Here is a 12,056-nt window from a genome sequence, read left to right on the forward strand (position 1 = left end):
TGCCCAGCCAGTGTGTACATGTTGCCAGTAGGAGGAAGAGCAGAATCACAGACATCAATCCTCTGCCATCACCGCTAAGTACCGTACTCAGCTAGAGCCCAAAACGACAGGCCCGGGATTACACGGCTGTATATTACTCTGTGGAGTTATTAGAATCACACACATCACACAAGCATGCATGCAAGATGGCACGCACGCAGGCACGCACGCAAGCACGCACGCACGCACGCACGCACGCACGCACGCACGCACGCACAGATACTGAAAGGTGAAGGAGTGATTTATGCAAACGTCTGTGGTGAAGTATATGGAATGTGATGCCATGCGCCACTGAGGCAGATTCACGTGTGATCTCACGCGCTTGTTTTGTGCAAATTCAAGGAATCCCGGATTCCTTGAATTGCACATGTCATAACGAGAGAGATAGCAGGTTGACCTATACCTAGGAGAAGAAAAACAACAACAAAAACCTACACCTTAGGAGGGGGATTGGAGCAGCTAGTATGGCCATTGGGGCTCTCAGAGATGGATTAGCAGCACTCGCCCGTCACCCTTTGGCTCTCTGACCCAGCAACCCCACCCCACACACACACAACTCACGCAAACACCTCGTTACGTTACAACAATTAACTATAGCTCGGTAAATGAATGAATGGAACACACATTAACAGACCCGCGGGCTGGGGGATGTGGATCGCCTTGGTGGTCCGTCTTCGGTGGAAGTACGAACATCCTCCTTCCCCACCCACCGCTCAGGTTAAAACCATAACATTAGTTTCCCATAAACATTAAGGCTGGGTGGAATTAGTTCTCGATCTTGGCCGAATGCCTGACACCTACTTTCCACTGCTTTTAAAATGAGCCAACTGGTGGAGGTGGGGTGGGGGGGGGGGGGGTTGTGTGATCCAAGGAGCATCAGCGTCAGTCCTCTTAGCTAGGTGTTAACAGGCCGATGATGGAGTGTTGTGAGTGTGATAAAAGGTGGTCAGTGTGTGTCTCACTCACACCGCAGAGATGTTGATGTTCTGTGACAACGGCCAGGTGTCTCTGTTTGACTCACGTATTCTCTCTCTCTCTCTCTCTGTGTGCAGCCCTGTGCAGCTATGGGGTGTGTTTCAACGGGGGCCATTGTCGAGCGGGATCCACCCAGCTGTGTGACTGTCCGGGGGGATTCAACGGGCCCAGCTGCCAGTATGGTGAGTACAGGTGGATTTATATATATTGGTGGTCTCTCTCTCTCTCTCTCTCTCTCTCTCTCTCTCTTCCATCCACCTCATGTTATTCCCCGGACTGTCTTTTTCTTATTCCCGCACTTTCCTGGCATCTCTTGTCTCTCCAGCCATCTGTGTCATCCAATTGAATTGCGTTTCATTTTGGGGCCTTGTACAAGCACTTAGCAGTTAGCTTAAACTCAGTACAAGCACTTAGCAGGTAGCTTAAACTCAGTACAAGCACTTAGCAGGTAGTTTAAACTCAGTACAAGCACTTAGCAGGTAGTTTAAACTCAGTACAAGCACTTAGCAGGTAGTTTAAACTATGTACAAGCACTTAGCAGGTAGTTTAACTTTAAACTCAGTACAAGCACTTAGCAGGTAGTTTAAACTCAGTACAAGCACTTTGCAGGTAGTTTAAACTCAGTACAAGCACTTAGCAGGTAGTTTAAACTCAGTACAAGCACTTAGCAGGTAGTTTAAACTCAGTACAAGCACTTAGCAGGTAGTTTAAACTCAGTACAAGCACTTAGCAGGTAGATTAAACTCAGTACAAGCACTTAGCAGTTAGTTTAAACTCAGTACAAGCACTTAGCAGGTAGTTTAAACTCGGAGGACATACTGATAACAGGTTTGCCGTTTTATTAAAAAAAAAAAAAATCTGCCAAATCCCCCAAGCCCTCAATTAATCGACTATACCTCAGTGATCACGTTTCCCTCCACTATAATGAACATAGGAATCTCTTCACATCTCAAAAAGCTAAATAGTTGGCTTCTTCGCCAACCACCAGCAGTCCAACAATTTTATCAGCAAACCGGACACATATTGTGGAAGTTGTGCCGTTGAAACAAAAACAGCGGTGGATGTTGTTATTTTTCCGATAACGCCACACGACAGGAAATTCCTCCTTGTGCTTTTGCTTTTTCACTGTCCATCCTTTTTTAGTTTTGGCCCCTGTGCAGCAGACAGACACCATAACACGACGGGGCCTTCAGCGCTCGTCCCAAGTTCAAAGCTACAGGAACCTGACGAACAATGGGAGACAGTCCCTTTACAGTGTAGGCTACTGGTTCTAAAAACAGTGGGTCAGGACCCCGTTTGTGGGTCGCAGACATTATGTGACAGTTTCTGACTGAGGCTAAGTCGTTTTTTTATGTTATGTGAAAGCAGGGAATCGAAGCTTCAAATTGACATATTGGTTGTTCAGTTTGACCCAGAAGTTTTGGAGATATGGCTTATAGAGTTGTGAGCTTCGTGACCCAGGGACAGACCCAGGTACAGACCCAGGGACAGACCCAGGGACCCAGGGACAGACCCAGCTCTCTCTTCCTACTCCAGCAGCATCAGCAGATGGTTATCACACACATAGGTCTCTGTTGGGGGGGGGGGGGGGGGGGGTATAGCCATGTGATAAACCCCCGGCATGCAGGCACCGTACGTACGTATGTACGGTACATACAGCCTCTTGTCTGGTCGTACAGCAGAGCCCCGTCACCAAGCTCATACATGCAGGCCCCCCTCTAAGAGTGACAGCTTCTCCCCAAGGGGATCGCAGCTCTCTGTGGCGGTGCCGCCGACCTGACCCATAGCTTCCAGCAGGCTTCTTTAATACTTGAACAAGAAAGAGGCTTAAGCATTTTAGGACAGAGGCTATGTGAGAACGCACGCACGCACGTACACACACACACACACACACCCACACACACACACCCACACACACACACACACACACACACACACACACACACACACACGCTCCTCGAGGTGCTGCTAGCACAGCTGGAGGCCACTGATGGAGTGTCTTCTCCAGGCTCTTCCTTGCGGGTTTCAATCCAGTGATGAATGATGGAAGACATCTGTTTAACATCAACTCAACCGTGCTGGCTGGCTGTGTCCACATACTACCCCCCCCCCCCCAGGAAAAGGCTGCATAGCATTACACAGAACTGCACACATAACCCCCCTCCCCCCCTTCACCTCCCCTCCCCGTTCACTTGCGGTAAACAGAATGACATCAAGTCGTCGTCGTTGTGCGGTATAGGCGCTGTACTACTGACGGTTACAAACGGCTGATCTGTACCGTTGCACTGTTGGTTTAGTCAGCAATTTTTCTTTTTTTAGTCGTATAGTCTCTTGACTGGTCTTCGTTTAGTTTTTAGTCACATTTTAGTCACCTGGAATGTTTTAGTGTTGGTCTAGTTTTAGGCGACTAAATGTCATACGATTTTAGTCGACTCAATCTACAGTTGATTTAGTCGACTAAAATGTATTTTGTATTCTGCAAAATGGATTCTATTGGTACCACATAACGCCCTCTGCAATCTCATTCCTCGCTATACCTACCAGAGATCATCAGTCACTTTGAGCAGGTTTTTTTGATTGATTGATTGATTTATTGATTGATTGAATACTTTATTAGTCAGACGTGGCACAATCAAGGCTAAAAGGATAGCATATAAAAAAGGATCCCGGGGACTTGTTTCCATTGTGCCATAGTTCCCTGACACCTGGTGATGCATAACGTCTAGGACCCATCACTCAACTCCAGCTCTATATTGTCACTTGCCAGAGAAGATGTAAATCTTTGCGACAAAGATGTTTCTTCCAAGTCCTTACTCTGACGTACATTTTCCGCGAATGTATTTTACAGGCGATATATATACAGTATATATAGCTCTGGTCCATAGCTCTAATGCCGACACATTTTGACTAGAGCTATGTTACTGTCGACTTCCGGGGGACACCAGCATGTCCTCTGTAGCGAAAATAAAAATTATGTTTTACCTACTCACCAATACAAAGACGGGTTGTGTAATTAGAAAGCCTACTTTCCTTAGTGGAAGCACTCTGAGCCCCCCAGCACACGTATAAAAGGTACTTTTTGAAGAAGCATGAGTTCAAGTCCGTTGCTCTCCCCATGTCCCCCATATATGGCGACTAGGTTGGTGGAGGGTGTGTAGAGCCCAGGATCACATTAGATGATTGACACAGGGGTGAAAAATGGGTTACAAAATCGTGGGATAAAGAATATATTTTAAAAGGTACTTTTTGGCCAGAAAGGGATTTGTTTTCACCCGAAAGAAAACTCTTCTCTATGAGGGGTTTCTCTTGGCAATATCGGTAGAGGGCGCAGTGGAGTAATTCAAATGTTTTTTTTCCCCGGTGAAAACAAAATTGAATGTTTAGATTTTTAATATCGTGAGGACGATGGCTTCCATTTTGGCATTGCAACTTTTCAGGACTAGAAAGCCTGCAGTTTCTATTAGCTTGGATTCCCAATCGATGATGTCACTGGTCACTGGGTTTTGGAACTGCCCACAGCCCTCCTATATGAGACACAGACTGAGTAGGAAAATAATTGTGCCATTTTATCATCATTATTAGTGAGGACCTGTTATATGTAGATAGGTTGAAAAGTGGTGAAGTGGTCCTTTAAACATCTGCAATATTTAATTTACAAGAAGTAGTTATCATGAAACATGCGTAAGCTTAGAACGTAACAGTAGAATATCTATATAATGAAACTATACATACTATACTATACTATTCATATATACTATAATGTGCTATGACTACCGGTACATAAAATGCAATTCTAGTGCTGTCTACGTAACATGCTATAAGTCTGTATAAAATGCTATCTAAGTCTACGTAAAGTGCTATCTAAGAGGCTAGGGCAAGTGCTACAGGCCATGATGGCCAAACTACGGCGGAAGATTGGGAGTGAGGCTGCAGTTCTGATTGTAATGGGAAGTGCATTCCATATAGTTTTGGAGCACGTTTTGCAAGTTTTGGAGTAATAACATCACCTCTGATAATGATATTTTGGAAGTGGCGCTGATCTGCGGTTTCCCCCCCGTTATATTATATATCTGGTGGTCCAGCTCGCTACTAATGCCTCTATTTGTAACTTTGTCACATTGTTGAGCTGCCACAGGATAACCGCAGTACGTGGGTCGACTGCATGCGTATACCGGACAGCTCCCAGGCAGCAGGCGCATGCTGCAGACGGGGCTATTATTATTACAGTTGTGCTTACTTGTTGTGGTCTTTTTCGTTGTGTTCCCGGAACTGTCAGTCAGTCCATATCCCCCCCTCCTCACATGTTGTCACATGTTTACATATAAGCTAAACGCCGTGGTCGGCAGCAGGCAGCTATAACGCACGGAGCCACACACACAACACACATCACACGGATTCACTCATCCTTTAATGCCCGTTGCATGTTGTCAGTTGTCTGAACATTCCTATTGCATGTGGCGATGTGCTGCTTTCATGTGGTTTGGCGTGTTTGTGTATAGAAATTGGTTCGTGTTTATGCCTTTCAAGGACCTAATTAGTCTCCTGCTCCCAATAGTTGTCTGGGGGGTGGGTGGGGGAGGGGTTGTCATATCTGTTTTTCAGTTACATCACGTCTGGTGAAACGTAGTCATTTGTATTTTTTTTTCTTTTAATTTTGGTAAGTCTCCTATAGCTCTGTGCTAAGTGGAATTGTATAAGACAATGTCTTGTCTTATCTATACAATTGTAAAGTTGTCACGTGGCGCAAAAGATGTGGCACTAGCCAATGAAAAGATGTTCCCATAAAAGATGTGCCCATACAGATGTGGCCACTAGCCAATGAAAACTCAACCAACTCAACCAAGCCACACCCGTCACTAGCTCTCAGCCCCCCCCTCCCTCTTTGGCTGCTGTAATGTGATCTCCCCTATGGATCTCTCTCTCCGCACTCCGCAGAGAAACCTTACCTATAGTCGCCTCACCATTTCGCGTATTCCTTCTAAATCTCTGTATTTAAAATATAGGTCGCTCAGCGAATGTCTTAGTTACATTAACATTGTTCTTAGAAACTACTTGGTTTGTACCTAACTACTACGATTACACAGATCGCGTTTGTTATTTCCCTACTGCCAGTGCACGCACACACACACACACACACACACACACACACACACACACACACACACACACACACAACACTACCCCGTGTCCCACACACACAACACTGCCGCGCGGATTTAAGCTGTCAAACCTATTTTGTTAAAGTTACATATGCCACAGACACTTGCCTGAACTGTGCAGCTGATATATATGCATTGTCATATTTAAAAGGCGCTTTATAGCTTCTCTCAGCTCAAAGCGTGTATGAATAAGGAGATAAATGAACAGCTGACGTCGGTGGGAGAGGACGTCAGCTGTGTGTGTGTGTGTGTGTGTGTGTGTGTGTGTGTGTGTGTGTGTGTGTGTGTGTGTGTGTGTGTGCGCGCGTGTGAGAGGGAGGTAAACAGTCAGCAACACGTTAAATTTCTACTTCTACTAAAGAAAGAGGCAGCGATGGAGCCATAAGTCCATATCCATAAATTCGGGGACATAAATTGCGCAAAATACTGTTAAACATGACGGCATCAGCCTGCTGCATCCTCCTAGCTGTTGTGTGCTAAGCTAAATCATCATACAGAACAGTCAACACGGCATTGACCAGGGTTGCCACATTGACTGAGAGGGAAACAAGCAACCAGGTCTATGAAAATGTTAACAGGCCAGATCAAGTCAGAAAATAAATCTAGAATAAGCAACAATATTGCTGACTGTCAAAGTGTCAAACATCATTGTCCAATGTTTTACAGCAGTGGTTCTCAAACATTTTCATGTCATGGACCACTAATATTATATATGTATATATATTTATATATATATATTATATATATATAATATATATATTTACTATATATATTTACTATATATACACACCGGTATATACAGTGTACACAAACCGTATATCTAGGTGTGCCCCGAGATTTTTAGGCTATGAAAAGTGTGCCCTGTGACAAGTGTGACAAAAAAGGTTGAGTTAAGCGGTGCCCAAAAGGTAGATCACGATCTACCAGTAACGTCAGATCAGGGGTTTTGTCGGCCAGCGCCAAAAATGCTCCCTGACAGCATAATCGGAGCAAATACCGGGCAGTGTGTATGAGCCATAACGTGTTGACTACACTACACTACACTAATAAGGACACATAATAATAACTAATAACCCATCCGTTACTACATGTGGAGTCAACTCCCGCAATTTCCTTCTTCCCATAGTGCGCGGCAAAGTAACTCTGGGATGAGCGGCCGCAAAGCGGCCGCGAAATTCTAGTAATTCATATTTTATTTTGAACGGGCATTTGTCTCAACAATGAGAACAATTAGTTAATTAAAAAAAGATTAAGCAATTACATCTGATTGATGGGGACATGCTTTTATGTTGCGATCACTGATCATCATGTTATAATTTATGCTGTTTTAATTAAGTTAATTAAGCGTCACTTGTCGCTACACACCAATGCACATACCCCATGTGGTAAGGGGTGGTAATGGATTATGCACAAATAAGAATGATGCACTTTCATATACAAATTCCAACGGTACCATTTTAGTCATAAGCATATTGGAAGCCCAAAATCGCTCTTACAATTCTTGCACATTGAAGTTGTTGGGGAGCACATTGTTTTGTAATGCACTTTATCAGGTGTGTCTTGGTGGTTCTTCAAACCTTTCACCATTTAAAATAGTACCAGCCTCTTTGCCCTGGGTCCTTAATTGGATTCAAGGACCGCAGAGAATATCCATGCCTGTCATCGGCAGTCAAGTGGTGTCCTTTGGGATCAAGAGCTTCCAATCGATTCAGACTTTTCTGGCAGGGCAGATGTCTTCATACCAGCCAACATCTGGGCTTATATCAGCCTCAGCTGCACACAGTGTCCTATTGAAAACTGATCTTATTGTAACTTGCCTTTTCTTTATGACCACATAACCGATTAAGACTTGAAACCACATTCTGAAAAATCTGTTTCTATATCAGTGGTTCTCAAACTATTTCATGTCAAGGACCCCAAAAATGATATGCATTTGGCCACCGACCCCCATTTGACAATATGTCGTTCCAGGGACGCCACCAGGGTAACGTGTCATTAGTCAGAAGGTTCATTGTTCCGAAATTACTATCCCTATCTCTAACCCTAACCTAAACCTAACCGCAAGCACGGGAGCAAACCTAAACCTAACCGCAAGCACGGGAGCAGTGCATGTTCGGACTAACGGGACTTCGGATCTATGGGCAGTTCCCCCCCCACCAGAAGCAGAAGCAGAAGAGTTAAAAATGTTCACTGTGAAAGAATATATAATTCAAAGATGTGCACACAAGTAGCAGATCTACAAGCTCGTAGCATGGCACTCGGTGCCACGCTGATCCACACTGATCTAAAAAGCAAAATAAGTGACACAGCAAAAAAAATATTTCACGTAAATTGCATGTGCCGTTCATGATTTGAGGCTTTTTGTTCAAAAATACTGCAAACTTTGAAAGCCAATGTTAGCCAATTAGGATGGAATATGCAATATCGGACAGATACATGACTGTAACGATTTGCGGGATTTTTGGACAGAATCTGGAGGAGTAATATCAAAAGAATGAATTTTTCAAAAGTCGGCCTCCTGGTGGCGCTATAACAGGTCATTCTGAAAAATGTGGGGCAGAGGTTCATCCAGGGGGGCAGTCAGACAGATATTTTGTGAAGCCACTGAGGAAATCGGGATTTCCTGAAAGTTCATATAATGGCCTGTTGTGGCGCTGTCATTGGACCCAGAAAAACCCATAGCCCCATAGAAGTCCATGTATTTGGGCCCAACTTCACCTAGACTGTATTACCTTAATAAACATGGTCATGAATACTTTCTGCTTCCAGTCACTAGTTTAAAGTCTCATTTCTAATGTCATAATATTATTTTTGGAAAATTATGGTCCCATTTATAAAAAAAATGACCATAAAGTCGCGCATGTTCTGAGGGGCGTGGCTACCGTTACAGTCTATGATCGGGATAGAGAAGAAGGGGGGAAGTCCCGCCTAGTTGTCTGGGCCAGCCAATGGCCAGCTGGGCTAAAACAGATCTAGAAAGATGGCGACTTACAATACAAGGACTGACAGGCCTCATTTTACGTTCATGTTAGACCCGGAGAACGCTTTGTCCATATTTTTTACAGTCTATGGGTTCAACGTTGGCATCCAGGGAGTGTGTGTGTATAATTTGGCATCGACCGGGTTAACGGTGCCGGAGATTAGCTGGTAACAGGCTGTACAGTACGTATTTATTTGGCACAGTTGTAAGTCCTCAAATTGACCCTGGCTATAGATAGGCGTGTATATAACTTCATGAACCCAAAGCTGTTAAAGACCCCCTTCAGCACTTTTCTCTAAATAGTTTTTTTTTCTTTCACTTTGTGCAAATGGTTTGTGGACCAATAAGCTCATGTCTTTGGGGGGGAGATGGGGGGGGTTGTGGGGTCACGGTGATGCCAGCAGGGCCAGCCTGCTCCAGGCATCACTCAGGACGAGCCCCTACTGATGATGCCTGTCATCATTATCATAATTCTGTAATGTACGCTTCAAAGCATCCCAGGCATGCTTTCCTCAGCGGTGGACACACTGTCTTTGAACCTTTAGGAGCATAGCTATAGCGTCATTATCCTTTACAGCTGAGAAGTGGCTTGGATTCATGACCCCCCAAGTTCATGTTTGATTAGAATAAGAGAGGGTCTCAGTTTAATGTTGCCTGTCAAGAAAGAAAACATTGGCCTGGGCCGTGGCTCAGCGGTCCAGACACCTTGGCTGGTAATCCAGTCTGGCAGTGTGTAATCCTGGTCTCCCCCTGGTCAGATGGTGGGCCTGATGGAGGGGAAAGGAACTGGTTGGAATAACGTGTTCCTTCCACTGTGCTACGTCTTACCGGGGGAAACAAACCCCTGTCAGGTGATAAGAATCCTCATGATTGAAGGAAGCATGTGCTCACTTTCGGTTTCGGGGCTCTCCCCAGGCTGGCAGAGGGAGAGTAGCGGCCAGGATTACAGTTTAGGCATTGGGCAACAGGTGAAAAAATGGGGTAAAAAATATTGTGGGATAACAATGTAAACAATTTACAATTTACAATTTAGGCATTTAGCAGACGCTCTTAATCCAGAGCGACTTACATTAAGCAAGAACAAAAAGCATGGGAATACATCACAAAAAAGCATTTATCATGAAACATGCGTAAGCTAAGAAAGTAACAGTGGAATATCTATATTATGAGACTATACATATAAACTATATATCTATACTACTATGCTATACATATGTACTATGGCGTGCTATGACTATATACAATGCAATTATAGTGCTGTCTACATAACATGCTATAAGTCTGTATCAAATGCTATCTAAGTCTACAGAAATGCTATCTAAGGGGGTAGGATAAGTGCTATGGGCCATGAAAAGGTGGGTTTTCAGACTACGGCGGAAGATTGGGAGTGATGCTGCAGTTCTGACTGCAATGGGAAGTGCATTCCACAGTTTTGGAGCCAGAAGGGAGAAGAGTTTGGGACGTGTGGAGCGTTGTCCCGGCGTTTTTAGTGAGGGTACTTCCAGCTTCCCTGCGTTGGCTGATCTGAGTGCGTGGGAGGGTTTGTAGAGTTCAATCATACTTGCAAGATAAGGGGGAGCCATACCTTTGGTTGCTTTGAATGCCAGCATCAGAGTTTTGTATTCTGTGCGGGCAGCGACCGGGAGCCAGTGGAGGGAGCGGAGCAGGGTGGAGACATGTGAGAATTTTGGCTGGTTGAAGACCAAGCGAGCTGCGGCATTTTGGATCAGCTGGAGAGGCTTAAGTGCACATGCTGGTAGGCCAGTAAGGAGGGAGTTACAATAGTCGAGTTTTGACAAGACTGTTGTCTGGATTAGGAGCTGGACTGATTCCTGGGTGAGGAACGGTCTAATTCGTCGTACGTTATAGAGTGTGAACCTAAAGAAATATATATATAAATCGACTGGGATTGTGGTCCATCCATACCAGTCTGGCCAGCTGGACAGTTTGGGGTTATTCTTCTACCCTGCCCTGACCACCAAATTGGACAGAATACAGGAAAGAAAAAAAAAGGTCACAATGTTCTCCGTCACGCAACAGCACACAATGTCTGCGGAGCACAGAAGACTCACAATAGAGTTCCAATTACCGAACGAGGTTTTAACACGTTGCTTATTGAATAGAACCTACTGTATTCAAAGTTTAGGTTAGTTGACAGATGGCTCTGAATAGCAGAGTCAATTAATGCTCTGGAGCATGACTGCTACAAAATGTGAACCCTCCACAGTTCAGCTGGCTGGGTTCCTGTGGAATGTTCACTGAGATGGTGCCACAGAGAACCAACAACGACATACCAGAACCATACATTAACCCCTATAAATTAGACATTTAGCAGACGCTCTTATAGGAGTCTGGGGGAGAAGCCAGGAAAGGACCAATGTGGATGAAAACACCTCTGCACGTCTTTAAAGGACTGTAGGATGACAGCTAAAGGTAATAAAACAGTTTTAGGGCGAAACTCCCCTTTAAGCAAGAACACAAAGCATGGCAATACATCACATACAAAAAGTAGTTATCATGAAACATGCATAAACTAAGAACGTAACAGAAGAATATAATGATATATGTGAAGCCACTGAGGAAATTGGGATTTCCTGAAAGTTCATATAATGGCCTGTTGTGGCGCTGTCATTGGACCCAGAAAAACCCATAGCCCCATAGAAGTCCATGTATTTGGGCCCAACTTCACCTAGACTGTATTACCTTAATAAACATGGTCATGAATACTTTTTACAGTCTATGGGTTCATCGTTGGCATCCAGGGAGTGTGGGTGCATAATTTGGCATCGACTGGGTTAACGGTGCCGGAGATTAGCTGGTAACAGGCTGTACAGTACGTATTTATTTGGCACAGTTGTAAGTCCTCAAATTGACCCTGGCTATAGATAGGCGTGTATATAACT

The 12,056-nt window shown here is 44.5% G+C and overlaps 1 protein-coding gene across 1 annotated transcript in view; it reads left to right on the forward strand.

Annotated features, from left to right (window-relative positions):
- The window catches only part of megf6b (multiple EGF-like-domains 6b), a gene marked incomplete at its 5' end in the record, with an annotated part of 164,035 nt that overhangs the window by 28,281 nt on the left and 123,698 nt on the right, over positions 1 to 12,056 (forward strand). The window contains one exon of the mRNA XM_083771715.1: positions 1,092 to 1,196. Within this exon, the coding sequence (XP_083627841.1) occupies positions 1,092 to 1,196 (105 nt within the window). The remainder of the gene's footprint in view (positions 1 to 1,091; positions 1,197 to 12,056) is intronic.

The sequence above is a fragment of the Protomyctophum parallelum genome (assembly GCF_964188405.1).
Source record: "Protomyctophum parallelum genome assembly, chromosome: 8".
NCBI lineage: Eukaryota > Metazoa > Chordata > Actinopteri > Myctophiformes > Myctophidae > Protomyctophum > Protomyctophum parallelum.